The sequence below is a fragment of the Danio rerio genome, chromosome 20 (assembly GCF_049306965.1).
Source record: "Danio rerio strain Tuebingen ecotype United States chromosome 20, GRCz12tu, whole genome shotgun sequence".
In the NCBI taxonomy this organism is placed as follows: domain Eukaryota; kingdom Metazoa; phylum Chordata; class Actinopteri; order Cypriniformes; family Danionidae; genus Danio; species Danio rerio.
The window spans coordinates 32,030,432-32,043,150 of NC_133195.1; the positions used below are offsets into that span (position 1 = coordinate 32,030,432).

The window sequence follows — 12,719 nt, forward strand, 5'->3', positions numbered from 1 at the left end:
AAGATTTATAAATGTAAATTTCAGAAAATGTACACTTATGACTGGTTTTGTGGTCCATGGTCTCTAATATTGACTTTAGTCTTCACGAACGAGCAGACACAGCCATTTGAATCTTTTTGGCTCGAGACTTCTGGTCTCATTCACTTCCATTTATTTTTAGATGTTAAAAATTGCTTGTTATGCTGCTTGATGTTGCAAATTGATATTTTCACATTATATTATTCAACTTTTGTCTGTATAGAGAGCAAGTAGTTTGACCTTTTTCTGCTTATTATTATTTCTAGTCATTTCTCCATTAGGAAACTAAATCAGAATTTCTAAAACAATCGCAAAAACAGCCGCACTTCCGCACTGAACAATAAGGTTAATAGATAAAGGAATAAGTCAGCACACAAAATTCTACTATTCTAAATGACTTGATTTTAAGGAAGTGGTTTGAAGAACATTTTTGCTATGTGAACTAATGTTACACTGTGAATAATGCATAATTAAACCTTTAAATTAAGTATTTATAATCTTATGTGCATAACATCATCACTCCACTAAGTTCTTCATTTCACCTTTGACGATGAAGCCCTTGAATTACCAGACAATAAAACATTTGATGTCAATGGCATCCCATAGACATTTGACATTGCACAGGTGAGAATACTGTAACTTCCACTGTTGCAGTGAATCCATGTGAACACATTGACAGCACACTACACAAAGTTATCAGTGACACCTCTCCTGATGCTGTACAGTATCATAAAGAAGCAAATATTCTCTGGATATGCATAAACATAAAGCTCATACTGCTTTGTAGTATAATGAAAGCACGAGAGATATAATACAGATATTCTTCAAATACACAAAAGTATCAAATACACAGTCTGATTGCACTAATTCATGAAAAAGTGTAACAACAAATCTTACTTGAACCCTCTTCAGTCACCATTCCAAGACTTTCTGCCTTATTTTGTCTTTCAAAAGCATTCAAATCCAGGATACTGCCAGAGAAACAATTAAAATCAATAATCGGTTGAAACAGGCGAAAAGGACAATCAGTGCACATATCTATTCACATCTACCTGCAAGACATCATCAGTGCAGATAAACTCTTAAAGAAGCCGGCATCTCGTTTTTCCTTTAAATAATCCAGCATTTTCTAAAGAAATACAAAGTAATGACACAAAGGGGAAAAAATAGCATTATACAGATGCAATTTGAATATTTTTTCCTTTTCAAAAATAGTCCCAAATCATGTGTAATAGAGCAAGGAAATTTTCACAGTATGTTAGATAATATTTTTTCCTTTGGAGAAAGTCTTATTTGTTTTATTTCGGCTAGAATAAAAGCAGTTTTTTGATAAAAAAAAAAAAATAAAACGTTTTAAGGTCAGGATTATTAGCCCTTTTAGGCTATATTTTTTCAATAGTCTATAGAACAAACCATCGTTATACAATAACTTGCCCCATCCTGCCTTGTTAACCTAATTAGCCTAGCTAACCAACTCTTTAAATGTCACTTTAAGCTTTACAGAAGTGTCTTGAAAAATATCTAAAAAAATATTTTTGAGTAAAATATTATTTACTGTCATCATGGCAAAGATAAATTAAATCAGTTATTAGAAATAAGTGATTGAAACTATTATGTTTAGAAAACCCTCTCTCCGTTGAACAGAAATTGGGGAAAAAATAAACAGAGGGGCTAATAATTCAGGGACTTTAATAATTCTGATTGCAACTGTATGTCAATTCCAGCTCTTTACCTGCTGCACAAGAACGTTGCCTCCATTTAGGACAGAAATGCCCAGTTTAAGTGTGCCAGTCACCATAGGACCAAGTCGGCCTGCGATCAAACAAATGCTGCTTTAAGAAGTCAAAAGTCTTTAAAAGGACCAAAATGGTTGGAAATAGAGCTGTGTACCTTTACTGGCACTGATCATCTGCAGAACCATTTCAGCAGCCCCACGGGCATGAAGTCTGGCCTGCTGGTACAGAATTTTCTGCTTCTCCATTTCTTTTTCCTGTCAGAGAAGACACATCATTGAGATTTATCAGCCTAAAATAAAACCATCTTTTTCTTTTTTTTACATCTCATTTGAAATTTCAGCAACTGAATACCTCAAAAGTTTTCTCTTTTCCCTCTTCTTCTTCTTCTTCTTCCTCATTCTCGGCACAGCTCTGCAATTGAACATATTGACTCTATTAAAACTCATTTACAATATGAGTTAGGGTAATGGTGTGTGCTGTATAAAGGCGCATAATGAAGTAGTGAAGAACAAAACTATCAAGAGATCAACAAACACAATCACTAAAACTTTAGTGAAATCAGCAAAAAGCAGCTACACAACCACAGAAACAAACCAAAAATCACTTAATTTCCTTTCTATATAGTAGGTGAAAAACAGTGTACAAAAGTGGTAAGTCTAAATAAAAATAATAATAGTAAAACAGACAAAAAATACCAGGCTTGAGCAGAGGTAGAGGTCACAACAACACTACACACATTCATACTATATACAATGTGCTTTATTTGTGGTTGTGAAGTAATTCTTTAACAAAAATAAGTACTTTAGGATCGGATTGAATACAACACTGACCTTTGCCATCATGTCAGCGTAAGCAATATAGAGAGGATCCTCCTCTAGAAAACTACAAAAGCAAAAAAATAAGACAAATAGGGAAGTATTAAATTTGGGTCAAAAACAAATAGAATCAAAAACATTATCAAAACATCTTGTCAGACATATTTAGAACAAGAATCCTTTGGTGACAATCACAGAGCGGCAATAAAATAATCTTTGTAAGTTTTTTTCTGACTTGTCAGAGTTGACTCATTTAAAACATTAAATAAATAAATAAATAAATAAATAAATAAATAAATAAATAAATAAATAGTGTGATATACAGCTGAATGCAAAATTAGTGTATGAGAGTATGTGTGTGTGTTTGTAAATGAGAGAATGTATGGGTGTTTCCCACGTGTATTTTCAAGTCCTCTCAACTTTAACAGCTGAGTTACAACTTCAATATTTAAGTTCACTAAACTTAAACCATGTCTATTACACTTGAATTATAAAGACCTATCAACATCATTCCTAATTACAACAACTTCTCTAAGTTAACTAAACTTAGACCATGTCAATTACACTTGCATTGTTAAGTCCTGTCAACTTTAACCTGAGTTAAGACAACTTCACTATTTAAGTAAAGTAAGCTTAATTTTAAAGAGCCATGAAACTCCCCTCTTTCGGTTCAAGTCTACCTCCGAATTTTTTCCAAAAATGCTCCGAGATGGGCGTGGAGCTCTGCGAGCAGAGGGAGAAGTGAGCGTGGCCGGCAGAGCAGGGGAAAAAGAGGGGAGCTAACAACTGTTGTCAGTTGGCTCACAAAATGAGATGCAAACCGTGAGGAGACCCGTGATTTTACAGTTTGGTTAAAATGCAAAGAAATAAACAGTAATTTAATGCCCTGCTACATTTTTTAATCGGAATTTCATAAACACATACCCACAATTTGTTATATCATTATAAAGATAATCGTGTTTATATAAACACTACAAATGAGGAGGACTTCTCTCCTTCTCAATCCCCTTTTGCTCTATCTATTCCAACCATTACCCCTGCTGGTAATCTGGAGGATTTTTAACATAGGCGAAAACAGAAGCACGGATAAAGGCGATGTGTCTGAATGGTAACAAACTCAACTGATAAAAGACAAAGTCCGGCAATCTCCAATTCTCATACAGCTCTCCCAACAAAAATGTATCATGTAAACAAACACATAAGACCTGTGGCGTGCGTGGTCTCACCCAGTCATTGGGTCTCACATCTTGGCCGGTCTGCCTTGCCTTTGGAAAGCACATGCTCTCATGAATAAATAAGAAGCAGGCTCTTCTCATAGGATAAGTAAACTCTGCTATGAATAATAATGAGAAACTGACTTCACTAGCAGATTCGCGCTACAATCCCCGCGAAAGGATCTTGATCCTTTAAGACAGCACAAACACTTACTTTTTTAAGTTGAAACAACAACAAATTTTTACAGTGTAGTTTGGCTGAAATAACATTTAAAAACATTTAATTATTTTTAAGCTTTATATTTTCACCCGCCTTAAGAAATTACTTTTCCATTGGCTAGAAACCACTGTTGTCCAATGACTTACCCAATTAACTGAACTTGTCTAGTTAACCTAATTAACTAAAACTAGAAAAACTGAAAACTAGTATCTTACAAAAAACTTAATCATGGCAAAGGCTAAAAACACAGTACATAGTTAATAGAAAAGAGTTATTACAAATATTATGTTTAGAAAACATGAAAAATTTGCTTTTCGTTTAATAGCATTTGAGAATTTTTTTTTTTAAATAATTAAAATTTCACTGAATTTGGAGTGCAATGATTGCCTTCAGCTGTACATAGCACAGATTGGTATAAGTATGCTGCTTAATTTTAATATAAACAGCTATTCTGTATGAAACTGGAACTTTATTTCATACATAATTTTAGATTTCATTACTGTACAAAAAAATCCCATTATCTTAATTTGATGCCGCACCAAAATGTCTTTGCCCCATATATGAAAACATCACCTTCTCTCTGTCAGAGCATTGTGGCTGAAGTGAAGGATGAGCTGATGAAGAGGGTCTGGCTGAACTTCAGCTTCCTCTTCCTCTTCTTCCTCCACCACAGTCATGGGGGTTTTCTGTAGAGAGAAACCAAAGTTATAAAAACAACCCTTCCACACAATCTGTTGATCATAACTTTTTATTTTATTATTTCTTAATATTGTTTTATTATTATTATGATTCATTTATGTTCTTTAGTTTTTATGACTACCATTTCAAATCCTTTTAATCTCACACACACACACACACACACACACACACACACACACACACACACACACACACACACACACACACACACACACACACAAACACAAACATACACACGACTGCAGTCAAAATCAAAATAAACCAAATGCTGATGCACTGATATGCTTTTACACTTCAGTCACCCTCTGATTTACACATGCTCATTTACCAGGGCTGAGCTACATTCAAAATTGAAAATTAATGCAAATGTCAATTAAATTCATCAGGTCTTTCAACTCGACACACTTTAAAATTGAATTGAGAAATCCAGCCTAAATAGTAAGTGTTTTACGTGCAGGTTCAGTAAATCTCTCGCTCAACTTAAATTTAAATGTAAAAATTCTCAATTGTAAATGATGCACAGCCCCGAAGAAATCATTTCTATAGCGTTACCACATCAAATACAACAAAAACTATGAGAAAAAACATTTGACAATTTAATTCCAGCCATTTTCAACATTCTGACTTCAACACTTTGCTTTCTGATCTTATAACAAAGGGTTCTCAAATTAGTCATGCGGTTACTTTACACAAAGACACACATAAATGTAATCAAGACCAGCGTCTTTCTCAGTTCAAGTCCCATGAAGACACTTTAAATATTTGCTTTAAAGCTTGAAGCAAGCTATTGCTTTGTGGTTTTGCTTGGATTAGATTTGTTGGCCAAAATGGGATCAAATGTGTTGGTCCTTTGGGCCACAGCTGAGAAACACTTGTTCAGATGACATGGTGGTCTGAGTGTGATCACTGGGGTCTGTCTGCCTGGATAAATCAGAATCAGACAGCAACCAATGACTACTACAGGATAATCATGCAAATTCACATGAAGACACGGAAATGGAAATGGATTTGCGGTGTGTTACGCGTTACATACTGCTGCAAATTACTAAACATTAATTGTTCGATATTATTAAACAAGTATTACATAGAAATAAAAGGGTGTCTTTGAAAGAGATAAATTTTAAATGCCCAATGTCCAATGTTGACCATTATTATTATTATTATTAATAATAGTAATAATAGTAATAATAGTAATAATAGTAATAATAATAATAATAATAATAATAATAATAATAATAATAATAATAATAATAATCATTTATTGTAATAAGTAATCAAATAAATATTTAATTATGCTCAAAATATTTCCAGATTTTTAATATTATAGAAATGTGTAACAAAAGGAGAAGCTTGTCCACATAATAACAAAAAAAAAATTCATACAAAATGCTATTTTCAACATTCTTCACAATATCTTATTTTGTAACAAAAGTGTTGGAACCATTTGAGGGTGAGTAATTTCTTATTTTTGGGTGAAGTACTGCTTGAATGAAAAGTGTTGATCACATGTACCCTTCAAAATCTGTCCAACCTAGAAGTTGACAATTGTGAGTCCTACAATTTGGAAGGACTCTTCAATAGAGTTAGCAGGATTGCTGTGATTCCAAAATACCATTTGAAATTTAGCAAGTGTGCTAAAGTGCTTATTTCTGTTTTAATAATGATGATTATGTGAAATGGCAAAGTTTTGTCGTTGTTTTGTGCAAGTTGCATTTTATTTGCCTTTGAATAAAGGTTTACAGATAATGTACATTTTTCATCATTATATGAGCAAGCTTATCGTCTTGATGGACTTGATCGGAATAGTTTTTTGTTTTGAGCTGAAAGCACCTGTTTGATTGAACTGTTTTTTTATTTACAAACTTATTCAGTATATGATTGTATACTGCTTTCATTTTTACGTGTCTTTTACCACTATATGTGTTTTTCTAAAAGCTGAGTGCACATTGGGTGATTATAACAACAATTTAGCTGGGACAAATTTTGCTAATCCTAAAAAAAAATTCACATTCAATTAAACTCTGCTGAAGGAACATTTCATCTCAACCCAGGCTCTTTCTGATTACGTACCCCTGTATACTTTTCAGAAGACAGCAAAATACTACCCAGAAGTTCAAATATGTCTCGCGAGTGACATTCGCCCTTGCTCTTCTCAATAAAATCAACCAGAGGCTGTTGACTATATCACTGACTGACTGACTGACTAACCAATACCCCCGTCCTCTCCATTCCCTAAACCCAACCAACTGTATTTTGAAAAGCACAGATTGACCCGCCCAGCCACTTCCCTTAAAAAGAAAAGCCCCCTGATTGTTACCAGGTTTTCAGATTTTACCACATTCTCACCCCATTATTTACTTGTTTAATAAAATTTTTTGGTTTCTGTTTTTGTCTTACTTGCTTTCAGAACCCGTTATTCACCGGATTCAAACCTCTATTGTCGCATCAACACCACTCTGCATCTCAAGTCCGCTGACGTACGTGTCGAGCTACCGGACAAATTGGTAACAGCAGAAAAGCCGTCCACATGCAGGTAAGAGGTCAGCTGGTTAGCGAGAAAAGGAACGACGTCATGCCGCTCCATATCGTTCATTTTAAAGACAAAATACAGCCATATGTAGCTCTGACTACATAGCTTGTGATCTCCAGAAACGTATGTACGGCTACGTTTTCAGAATGAGCCTATGTTGGTTCATCTAGTTAAATCAATAACTAATAGCAGTACAGAACCTGATAATGCAATTAGTGCGACAAAATACCCACAATTTCTTTTTCAAATCGAATGGATCTTAAAATTGCATTTGTTTCCTATTCGCCTTGCAGTTTTCTGTAAATGTGGCTCACCGTAACTGAATCTGTCATGGACTGATGATCTAAAATTCTGAATGCAACATTAATAAGCATGTCTGTTTTATTGGTGTTTGACGGTTGTACGATCTAGCATTATTGACACCAGGCATGCCACTTACAAATATAGCTGGGAATATGTAGAGTCTACGAACAAGAAGCAACAATCATGAAGGACAACTGCAAATCACACAGTGTGCACCCAGCTAAAGACGCGCGACTTAGGCAGGTGGAATTCCACCGCAGACTGAAGTTCAGCTGAGACGTGATATGAACATGCCACCGACTTTCACAACAAACGAGACTTACGAAAGAAAGACGACACCCAAAGAACAAAGCAGATCGTCGCGGGGAGCGTCCGCCCCTCTTACCACGGCTGCGCTGAAACGGACTGCTTTTCTAGCGAGACGGCGGGGACTGAGGCTCAGCCGAAAGTCATGCATGCCTTGGCTGCTGTGCCTCGGTCGGTAGTGTGTGACGCAACCAGCAGAGCTGAACACAGGCCAGGATGAGTACATGAGGCGGGCAGAGACGTGCTCCCGCGCCTGAGCGGGTGCAGTGCTGGCCACAGAGCATTCGGCCGCCGAGAGGGCACCAGCAGGCACACACAGCACACGGGGCAGCGCTGATGCCAGCCCGGTACTTACTGCCAGGTCCTGTACTAGCTTCTCCTCAAAGGAGTACTCTTCTGTCTCTATCCAAAGTCTCTGATAGCCACTGAGGAAGAGGTTAATTGAGCGATGCCTGAGGAGTGGGGGGGAGAGGGGAGGTTAAGAGGAGGATGAGGGAAGGAGGTGCATTCTGTGGTGTGAGAGGAAGATGTACAGTCCATGGCCTCATCTGACTGGTCACCTTAACGGGGACGTCCATGAATGCACGGCTAGCACCTAAAAGTACCTGAAAGCCACCCACCCCGAAACTGCCCATAAAGACCCGGCGGAAACGGTAGGTGACCATTCAGAGTGGCGGCGCTAACTGTGTGCTTGTGCTCAGCCCTTAGCTTGGAGAATGGAGGAAGTGGTGGAGGAGGTGGTGGAGGAGGCTGCGATCATGAGTTCTCTTAGTCTCACATTACCGTTAGCATGGAGAACAGACGGTCAAAGCTAGAGGTATGGTACACCTTTTCCAGCCAAACGTACCGATAGCCATTCAGGAAGTAATTATTATTTTTGTATCTGAAGTGTGTTATGGAGACAACAGAAAGGGACAGGCTTTAGGAGGAGGAAGAAAGGAGCACGGAAAAATAGCAATATTGTTACAGTTAAACAGGATGACAATAGAGGGAGTACAGGGTGCATTCTGATGCATTTTGGAGGAAGGAATAGCTATGAAGGAAGTACCTAATGTCCATTGAGTCTGTACATTTAAAGTTGAATACTGTTGATGTCGGGAAAGTTTCTGAGGACATACCTTGGTAGATTGTACAGTGGTGCCATGCGGAAACAGGCCACGACGGCACGCTTACGCTGCTTTGACAGCAGCTTCTGAAACAAAATCTTCTTGTTCCTAAGTGGCAGCTCAACCTGAGAACAATGAAACAGGATGATTAATATAAATTAAATAATGTGTTATTACCCAAAGTGAAAGCGTGTAAGGCTGCATTTGTAACATTATAAGACAGGAGTTAACTACACAACATTAAAAAAAACTTTGCTGTTATTTAAACATGTTAAACATCAATTAATGTATTTCTCCCAGCACACTGTAAAATGGCTGTAATTTCAAAAGTAAAAAGTGTAAAAAGGCTACAATACAAAGCTGTAACCTGGTTAATAGTATGTTTTCTTAATATATACATTTTAATAACGGGAAATTGACTTTCTCAGAACTTCCTGCATGACACTTGACTTTTTATGCTGTTTTGTATGCTTTTTGTTGACATTATTCTGATTTACTAATGCATATTTTTTTCTCATTAGTTGTGTAATTTTATGTTACATCATATTTAGTTAGATATGTTTTAATGCATTACTTTATTTAATGTGTGTTACTGTGATGGTACGGTGGCTGAGAGAGCTTAACACGCTGCAATTTAAGAAAACATGCAATACAAAAAACACCAGCAAATTAAGAAACCATCCTCATCATTTTAACAGCACACGTTGCAAATTCTCAAAACACAAACAGCTGAAGAAACGCGGTGCGTTTTGTCACAACGTAAACAATTAAAGATACATGCTGCATTTATTAAACACTGTGCACTATTAAAACACATTTAATCATCAATTTAGGCCAATAATTTACAAAAGACAATGGAATCGTGTAATCAGGATATTAAAATAATGAAAAAACTCACCTTTAACTCTAGAACCGCCATGAGGTCAGTTTTACCCATCACTGTTATTCAAATGTACATAACAGACCTTCACTAAAACATTCAAGCCACCCAGTCATTGACTTTTACAAAAACTGCCTTATTTACAATTCCCAGATATTTAAAATTGTTTAGATAAAAATAGATTAAAGTGGGACATTTATACCTATAAGCACCAGCAGGGGTCAAATTTACCCACTATAAAAAAATCCTTGTATTTATGCACTGCTTATTTTTGAAATTACTCACCAATGACTTTTACTTTTAATTTTACTCACTGAATTAGTGGTTATAACAAATGAATAATGTCACAATGAATAAAAGAAAGTGATTCGTAGAGCTATTAATAACACAAACTGCAATGAATGATGGAGAGTCTATACAAATAAGTTATGCATCAAAGTATGATGGCTCAAATTTAGATATTTTAACCTACTCATAACCTACTTCAAAAATAATCTTGCTAAGAGTCTAGACACTTTTTATTAACCGTGTTTGTTTTTTAGCAATTTCTAAACAAAATTTGTGCTGGGATAAATTTACCCGCACTGACGATTTTAGAATTGCTTCAACCTCTGGCGCTTTTAGTGTTAAAAGACCACTAATAACTTCACAGAGCAAGTCATGGTGTAATAACACTTCCATATCTTAGCAGGGTCTATCATGCTTTTGGGTCCCCTTGAAACATTTCCTCTGTGTTATGTGGAAACTTGCAAGTGTTGTGACAAAATGCTGTAAGTTTCTTTAGTTGTTTGTGTTGTGACAAAATGCATCGCAGTTCTTCAGTTGTTTGTGTTGTGTCAATATACAGTACGTTTCTTCAGCTGTTTATGTTGGGAGAATTTGCAACACGTGTGCGGTCAAACTGATGTAGATCATTTCATAATTTGCTGGTGATTTTGTAATTACATGTGTTTTCTTAAACTGCAGTGCCTTAAGCTCTCTCAGTCACCGTATGATGATATTTAGTGGTTGTGCGAATGACACAGAGCAGCTTCTCTATATTAGCATATTTCTCTGCTTGTGGAATATTTTGTTTGTGATAAGCTTTGGTTTATCACATGACTTTCTCACCACCAAATGCTTTTGGTTTTGTTTTTGTCTGAGTATCAATAGCTATTTTTATGTCCATTTTGGAGATGCGCACAAAAAATGGTTGATGGAAATGCCAAGATGCACATCAATTTTATAATGCGCATACAAAATGTATGCGTATAACTGAGTAGGACAATCTTTTTATTCGGTAAGAAAATATGCGCATAAACTAATGGAAACACTTTTACCAAACAAAATCCAGTATGCGCATAAAAGAAGTGATGTGATTTTGTTTAAAAAATGTCTGTGAATGGACAAACCAGCAGGCTGACCGCATTGTAAAACATCTGAGATGTTGTTTCGGTCATTCTAAAACACCTTAACTATTTCAGTATTAGTGTTATTATATTATTAATTACCTCCAGAACTGTCAAGATAGTTTGTGCTCCACGACTCACACCTTTAAATGCCACCTCGTGTTAATTGTGTGTCAGCAGAGTAATTTATTAAACGAAGAAAAGATTGACACAGCTTCTCCTACCTCAGTATATTCTATTTTTACTTTTGATTTGGCACCAGGTAATCAGGAAGTAACAGTTTTGTTCTCTTTGACTAACGCTGGTTTATTTGCATGTCTTCTATACAATATTCCAGTTTTGCACATAAATATGATTTGCATCTTTGGATTGAAACATAGCTAATGGTACGGTATCTAGATGTTAGTATTAAACCTTCTTTTATAACACAATAAATAATGAAACATTGCAGTTTATTGTACATTTCGACCATATTTCTAAATGTAAGATTCTGGCAACTTAGTATGTTCATCCTAAAGAAAAACAGTGTATGTACAATTAAGAATAAATAACAGTGATGCTGACTGTTAATTCATTATGCTTAAGGTTAGTAAACTGATCTGCATTGTAAAGTGTTACCCAAAAATAAGATTGCTGATCCGGTGTAGACTTATGTGGAATGACATTACATGAGCACTGATTTATTCTGTATGTCTTTTGTACCTGATCAAGGTGGTAGACAGCAGAGGAGATGGCCTGAATTCTCTCCACATTTTGCTCTGGGTCTGGAGGTCCCTCACTCTTTAGCACAATATCTTTGTAGAGGTTTATCTGCCACTGCACTGCTGGATCTTCCGACTGACAAGAAACACCTATGAGTCATTGTCAACTTTTCAGCATCTAATCATAAATGATCATTTAGCTTTTGGTTCTCCAAACCTTCTCTTGAAGATGGAGGTTCTTCCTCAGGTAATCCTTAACCTCATCGTCTGTGTCTTTCTGTTAAAAGGACACATGTTCTAGACTTGTTATAAATGTCTATTAGAGCATGTTTAGAATAGCAAGCAATACACTCACCAGACTGTATCGGATCTTGGCCAGAGATATGAGCTCCTGGTCTCCTGGAGTGCACATGTTTAAGCCAATGGGCAGCATCTTCTTGTGTGCTGCTACAATAAGGGAGGTCTGGACGGAGTACAACTCTCCTCGTCTCTTTTTACCTCTTCTCTCTTGGTCCTGACCTCCAGACTGTGTCACAAAAACTTAAAAACTCAGCTCTGCAGATTTCATATGTTTATGAACACATATACCTAGAGAGCAAAATCTTCTTTGTCTCCATTAGGAAATAACTTTTAACTTTTTGGGTTTAATTTATTGACAAATGACTTTATAAGCACACTTGCCTTTGACATCTTGGACTTGCTGTCTCCAGCGAGGAATGCCAGGTTGTTAATTTCATTTTGCACCACAAAGTTTTGCTCTTCCCTTTTAAAGTTCTATAAAAAGGAACAAAAACAATGTTCAA

At 36.2% G+C, this 12,719-nt stretch overlaps 1 protein-coding gene across 7 annotated transcripts in view; it reads right to left on the minus strand.

The window, feature by feature from the left end:
• Nucleotides 1-12,719, minus strand: part of ryr3 (ryanodine receptor 3) — a 149,116-nt gene that overhangs the window by 20,558 nt on the left and 115,839 nt on the right. For 4 of the 7 annotated variants that reach the window (XM_009294775.5, XM_068215650.2, XM_009294774.5 and 1 more), the window contains 13 exons: nucleotides 12,598-12,690; nucleotides 12,272-12,442; nucleotides 12,134-12,193; nucleotides 11,918-12,052; nucleotides 8,960-9,072; nucleotides 8,197-8,293; nucleotides 4,577-4,689; nucleotides 2,585-2,636; nucleotides 2,106-2,165; nucleotides 1,909-2,008; nucleotides 1,751-1,830; nucleotides 1,071-1,147; nucleotides 916-989 (listed from right to left, as the gene is read on the minus strand). In XM_009294775.5, the coding sequence (XP_009293050.2) occupies nucleotides 916-989; nucleotides 1,071-1,147; nucleotides 1,751-1,830; nucleotides 1,909-2,008; nucleotides 2,106-2,165; nucleotides 2,585-2,636; nucleotides 4,577-4,689; nucleotides 8,197-8,293; nucleotides 8,960-9,072; nucleotides 11,918-12,052; nucleotides 12,134-12,193; nucleotides 12,272-12,442; nucleotides 12,598-12,690 (1,225 nt within the window). The remainder of the gene's footprint in view (nucleotides 1-915; nucleotides 990-1,070; nucleotides 1,148-1,750; nucleotides 1,831-1,908; nucleotides 2,009-2,105; nucleotides 2,166-2,584; nucleotides 2,637-4,576; nucleotides 4,690-8,196; nucleotides 8,294-8,959; nucleotides 9,073-11,917; nucleotides 12,053-12,133; nucleotides 12,194-12,271; nucleotides 12,443-12,597; nucleotides 12,691-12,719) is intronic. The other 3 variants (XR_012395820.1, XR_012395819.1, XR_012395818.1) reach the window with 1 other exon arrangement.